Genomic DNA, 6,612 nt, shown 5'->3' with positions numbered 1-6,612 from the left:
CGCCCCTCCCCCAAGTCTGTCTTCCCTACCTTTTATCTTAGCCTGCTGGACACACTTTCCTCATTCCTGAAGAAGGGCTTATGCCTGAAACATCGATTCTCCTGTTCCCTGGATGCTGCCTGACCTGCTGTGCTTTTCCAGCAACACATTTTCAGCTCTGATCTCCAGCATCTGCAGACCTCACTTTCTCCTATCAACCCAATACCTTGTATTTATGTTTCACCTTTAATATCACGTGGGAACATTACCAGACATTTTAGCCAAAACAAAATTGACATTGAGTGAGATTAGGAGAAATTAAGACAGGTATATGGTTGTAGAGACTAGTTTTAAGAAGGATAGAGAGAGAGGCTGAGGATAGAAGTTTTGGACCTTGGTGATTAATGACATGGTTGTCAGTGGTGGAGAGATGCGGACCCACATTGTATTGATGTAAGACTATAAGATATTAGAGCCGGATGAGGCCATTCGGCCCCTCGAGCCTGCTGTGCTAACAAATAGTTTTGTGGCTGATCTGACATTCGTCATGTCCACTTTCCTGCTCTTTTCCCCCTAACTCTTGATTCCATTACTGACCAAGACTCTACCTATTTCAGCCTGAAATATACACAGGAACTCTGCCCCCATAGTTCTCTGTGGCAAGGAGTTCCAAAGACACTCAACTCTCTGACAGAGAAAAATTCCTCCTCATCTCAATTTTAAGTTGGTGCCCCTTTAATTCTGAGACTGCCCTCTGGTCCTGGATTCTCCCATGAGGGAAAACATGCTCTCAGCTTTTATTGTCAAGCCCCTTCAAAATCCCATTTGTTTCAAAGAGATCACCTCTCACTCTTCTAAATTCCAATGAGTAGAGTCCCAGCCTATTTATCCTTTATTCTCAAGACAATCCCTTATTACTGGGGAACACCCTAGTGAATCTTCCCTGAACTACCTCTAATGAAATAATAAGGAGATTTAATTGTCCTGCTTTTTTTTTTGAAAATCCTAATATTGTCACATCAGTTCACAACCTACTTACAACATATAATTTCACCAGCAATTTCAGATTCAAAAGCCAACTTGTTCAATCAGTGCAGAGCCATAATCAAGAGGAAAACTGCTAACGTTTTCTTTCGTCTTTCTTTGTTGGAATGGAGGGGTTGCTGGTAAGGCTGGCATTTGTTGCCAATCCCTAAATGCCCCTTGGATTGCGAGGATCATTTTGGAGGGTGGGTAAGATTCAGCCACGTCGCTGTGGATCTAATGTCACCAGAAACCAGATTGAATGATGTTACCTTGTTATTGGTCTCCCCTGGAATATCTGGTCTGGGTTTTAAAGGCAATAGCTGAGGGACTTCTATTGGTCAGACCACCCCTTGAGAATATCGTGTGGATACTAAGGCTAGGGAAGACATTATCTACACGTGTGCATGCACATGTTTGTCCACACAGACACATTCATATATGCATGCATGCACACCTGTGCATGCACATATGCACAAAAAAGCAGTTACATGTACAGAAACACACAGGACTGATGTAAGGAATGCTCATCTGAGTGAAGCATTACTGGGTTGTCAGCACCTTCAGGTGTGAATGGTTGAAAATTGGGCAGTAGAACCTTTGTTTAAAAAAAAAATAAGATAAGCAGGATAAAGGTGGTTAGGTCATATTTTGTGATAGGCTTGTCTTATAAGAATATGGAGAAGCTCTCACAATGAGGAATCTCACCCCTGTCGGATACGTGGTGCACTGAGCTTTCTCCCTGTTTGCAATTCCTTCATCTCCTGCAATCTGAGTACTGCAAAAACAGAGGAGCAGAGTGCCCATGAGCTACCTAAATGATTCATAATGACCAACACTTTGCGATTTATAGTTCTTTTTTATGTTTCGTCCTTTAGATCCAAATCATCCTGGTGATGTTGATCTCCAGAGCTCTGAGTGGGAAATAAAAACAATCACCAGTGCACTGAAGCACTACCTCAGGTAAGAGAGGCACAGAGTGCAGGATTATACTGTCTACGGAACAGAGAATTACTTATAGTGCAAAATGAGGTCATTCAGCCCTATGTGTCTCTGGCTGTTTGAGCATTGTTGCTTAGTGCCAATCTTTTCTCCATAACCCTGCACATTGACATTAGTCAATAGGGCATCCAATGCTCCATTGAAAGCCTCAACACTATCTGCATACACCCACTTCCAGGCACCGTATTCCAGAGCTGAGTCTATCGCTGGGTGAAAAGTATTCACATTTCTGACAGTGAATATCCATCATTTGTTGCACGTGTGGGTGTGGTATCTTTGCCGGTTTTTGTTAATGGTTTAAAGATTGCTGGGCTGTTACATTTCTAAGAATGCTCACTCCTTGAATGAGGCCATTCTGTCCCAACTGCCAGTGCTGGTTCTTTGAAAGAGCTACCCAGTTGGTGCCACTCCTTCACCACCACCTCAGGTGAGTGAGTGGTCATGTGACTGGTTTTGTACTCCAGAACCCCAGGTTAATTGGAGATGGTGAAATTTCAATTCAATTTTTAAAAAAAGATTGAAAAAACCTAGTCTAAATGAGACCATGTAACCACTGTCAATTATCGTTAAAAAATCTGGGTCACTAAAGCCTTTTTGGGGAAGGAAATCTGCTGTCCTTACCTAGTCAGGCCTAGGTTGCAATGTGGTTGACTCTTAACTTCCCTCTGGGGCAATTCAGGATGGGCAACAAGTACTGGCTAGGCTAGCAACTCCTACACTCACTTTTTTAAAAAACAATTGTACACCCCGTAACAAACTTTATTCTTTTCCAGTATGTGTAACCAATCCATTTTGCAAGGTACTGTCAGCAAACATATTCCAGACCATCATCCCTTGCTGCGCTTTATTATGAAAGAAAGAGAAACTCCTCATTGATGTAACTTTTAAAAGGCAGATTTTGTTCTCCCTGTTTTCAAAATGCACTTGCCTCCAGTAATTGGCTATATTTCGTGAGCCTTGCCGGATGTGCATGTCTTTCCTAAAGCAAAATCTCAAAGGTGTTGCATATAAACAAATGGAGGCCTGGATCTTTCAGTCAGCATTCGAGGAGGCGTACACTCAGTTGACTGTACTGGAAACTGCAGCCTTCGAATCATAGAATCCCTACAGAGTGGAAAGAGGCTATTTGGCCCATCAAGTCTGCACCAACTCTCCAAAGAGCATTCCCCACCCTCAGATCCAGCCACCTACTGCATCTTGGTATTCTTGTGTTTGTCCTGATGAGTGCAAAACAAAAAGCTTCAGCAACATCTCTCTTCAGCGTGTGTCAAATGCCAATTGGATACAGTCTCATGGCTCATCCACCTAGCCTGTACATCCTATACACTAGAGGACAATTCAGCATGGCCAGTCCTAAACGGCATATCTTTGGACTGTGGGAGGAAACCGGAGTATGTGGAGGAAGTCCACACAGACACTGGAAAATGTGCAAACTCCACACAGATAGGCACCTAAGGCTGGAATTGAACTCCTGCCTTCAGCTGCAGCCTTTAAAAATTGTCTTGCTCCAGTGTGGATGCAGTGAGCCTGAGTGGCGATGTGTAGTCCTCACCTTCTCTCAACACAAACCAAAAACATCTCCCTCAAGATCCGGCCCTGATTCTTAACTTTCAGTACTTCTGAACAAATCTGTCATCTACTTTTCCCTTCTGTCTTCCCCACTGTTAAGCAGTGCAGGGGTTAGTAGGAGTGGGGTGAGTCATTCCAAAGGTGCCTGGGCAGGGTGTGTACAGAACTATGGAAGCCCGAGTATTTTGATTTCTGTTTAAAAATGTGCTCTTGAGCAGACTTCGTTACGGTCAGCTCTAAATAAATAGTTAAACATAGGTGAAAATCTCTTAAGTCTCTGGTAAAATACAACTGAAGGTACTGAGACATTTAGTGGAGGCTCCCAAAAATATTTTTGATCTTGGCTTCAGGTGTAAGCTAGCTCTCTGAAACTCCAGATGCCATTTCCATCCTCGGTCATGATCTATGTCCTGCCATTTGCTGCTTGATACTGGTGGAAAGGCATGAACTAATTATGGATGATATTGTTGAACAGCCATGAGTGTGCTAATAGCTATGCTAACAACCAAACTGAGATGATGAGTCAAGCTTGTAACATGGCTTCCTAGAAGTGACAGATGCTCTTCTCTGCAATCTAAAGGCATATGTTTAAGTTTTGAACTTGTTTGGAATTATCTGGGAGTTGGGGGAGTCTATTGCTTCCTGTTGCTTTCGCCATGGCAACACCTTAGCTAATCAAAGTTGACTTGCCAAACAATGGTGAGCGATGAGAAACCACCTCAGTGTCCCTCTGAGTAGGTGGAGCTCCCATTTTGTCTGGGTGTTGGAAATGCTGCGGTTACCTCATTACATGCTCAGGTCATTTTGCTATAACATAGGTTTTATCAACATGAATCTGCTGTAACGCGGTTGATGAATTGGGGATGCAGTTTCTAAAGTGTGAACTTTTAAACGCGTGTTGGCGATTACAGCACCAACCCATTAAGTGCTGTTTTTAAAGTGTGATTTTTCTACAATGCGGGGTTGAACAAGAATGTAACCATTTCATTATAGAAGAACTGACTGTATCCAATCGGCATTTGAGACACGCTGAAGCTTTTTGTTTTGCACTCATCAGGACAAACACAAGAATACCAACTTCCAAACAGTCATGATAATTTATACTGTGGGGAAAAGGGTACTGGTTAGTTGACAAGTCAACACCAATTGGCTGTGGGGTTACTATGGAGAGAGCAATGGGGGCTGCCAAACTCCTCATACAATCGCAATCAAGTAACCAACCAGTCAGCATGCACTTTGCCTGTTATGTAAATTGTTAAAAAATATGGAAGTTTTGCATTTGTCCTGATGAATGAAAGATGAAAATCTTCAGCATTAAGTTGTACTTTTCAGCAATTGCTTCATTGGTACAAACACAAGTGTAAATGTTCAGGTCAGATTTTGTTCAGATCCAGAACTCAACTAATCTATGCAAGTGTCTATGTGGTAATACAGTTTCCTGTCCTGTTTAGCAGTGGTTGCCTTTGTTGTGTAGAGTGGGGTCTTGGTGGAGATTTAAAATGAATGAGAAGCATCAGGTTTTGGCAGTTGATTCTCTACCTCAACTTCTATGGAGCTCTGGTGAATGTAGGTATAAGGCCCAAATTCTGGGAATGGCCTAAATTACATGGGGCTCTGAGAAGAGCTGCAATTGGATCAGAAAGGTCTTCAGCTAGGAGTCTGCTATCTTTCTTTGTTTGAAAGGCCTTCACACTTTAGAGAAGATATCAGGGCCTGGAGAGAGTGCAGAGGAAACTCACCAGAATAGTACCTGCATTGAGGAGCTTCAGTTATGTGGTAAGGTTAGAGATGCTGAGAGCCCTCTTGAAAACAATTGGGTGAAGGAGAGATTTGAAGGTGATATTTAACTCCTTAACAAATTGCTTTGACAGAGTAGATAGGCAGGTGCATTTGTTACCAGAGGGCGTCATCCTCTGGTATGTCAGAGGACAGACTGACTAACTGAAGAGTCAAGGTGACATAAGGAATTTCTTTTCTTACATAACAAACTATTATAATCTCGAGTGTGCTGACTGAAAATCTAGTGGAAACAAAATTTGTGATGACATTCACTTAAGAATTTGATAAAAACATGACAAAGGAAATAATAAGCTATGGGGAAGACTAGTGGAGCAGAATTAACTGACTAGCTCCTTTCAAAGGAACCAACATAATGGGCCAAATGGCCTCTGAATTGTGTAATTCCAAATGTTTCCAAAGAAAACCTATTGAAAATAAGTGAACCGTTTCTAATTTGTCTGTTTACCTCTGACGAACTACTCTAAATCTCTGGAATTGTGTGGATTAACTTGCACAACTGGCTACATTTTGTTTCCACTGTTGTTGCAAATTTCCTCTTTGAGTATGTGAGTTAAAAACAATGACTGCAGATGCTGGAAACCAGATTCTGGATTAGTGGTGCTGGAAGAGCACAGCAGTTCAGGCAGCATCCAAGGAGCAGCGAAATCGACGTTTCGGGCAAAAGCCCTTCAGGAATAAAGGCAGAGAGCCTGAAGTTCTCTTCCAGCACCACTAATCCAGAAGCAGATGGTCAGAGCCGAGCCAATGCACTGCAGCACTGGCCGAGGGTGGGGACTAACTGCACTGCACCAAAATATCCTGGCCCCGTTCCAACTCCCAACAACAAACCTTACACTTCCCCAATTCTGCAGTGTCCCTCCTCCGGTCCAAAAATGAGTGCTGTCTTTCCTTCTGTTTGCTGGTTGATATCTGGTATAAAGACTTGATTGGCAGGAACACTTTTCAATCAGAAGGAATTATCCCAGCATCACTACGGGGCGGATGAGTCCATTCGACCCATCGTGTCCGCACGCTCCCTCTCTGTGAATGTCCACTGCAATGATTTGGGAGATTTGATTAAAAAAAAACACACAGTCGGGCGCCTTAATGGGGAGTGGGGGGCGTGGACCTGACCATGTAGTCACGGAGGGAATGGTCTTTGCAGAAGGCGGAAAGGGGTGGGGAGGGAAATATATCTCTGGTGGTGGGGTCTTTTTGGAGCTGGCGGAAATGTCGGCAGATGATTTGGTTTATGCGGAG

At 43.1% G+C, this 6,612-nt stretch overlaps 1 protein-coding gene across 5 annotated transcripts in view; it reads left to right on the top strand.

Annotated features, from left to right (window-relative positions):
* Positions 1–6,612, top strand: part of ophn1 (oligophrenin 1) — a 202,129-nt gene that overhangs the window by 122,008 nt on the left and 73,509 nt on the right. For all 5 annotated transcript variants that reach the window (XR_006313821.1, XR_006313820.1, XM_043705052.1 and 2 more), the window contains exon 15: positions 1,881–1,965. Coding sequence is in view for 3 of the 5 variants with exons in the window: in XM_043705052.1 (XP_043560987.1) it covers positions 1,881–1,965 (85 nt within the window). In the remaining 2 variants the exon portion in view is untranslated. The remainder of the gene's footprint in view (positions 1–1,880; positions 1,966–6,612) is intronic.

The sequence above is a fragment of the Chiloscyllium plagiosum genome, chromosome 15, assembly GCF_004010195.1.
Source record: "Chiloscyllium plagiosum isolate BGI_BamShark_2017 chromosome 15, ASM401019v2, whole genome shotgun sequence".
NCBI classification, from domain to species: Eukaryota; Metazoa; Chordata; class Chondrichthyes; order Orectolobiformes; family Hemiscylliidae; genus Chiloscyllium; species Chiloscyllium plagiosum.
This window is presented reverse-complemented; position numbering and strand designations above follow the sequence as displayed.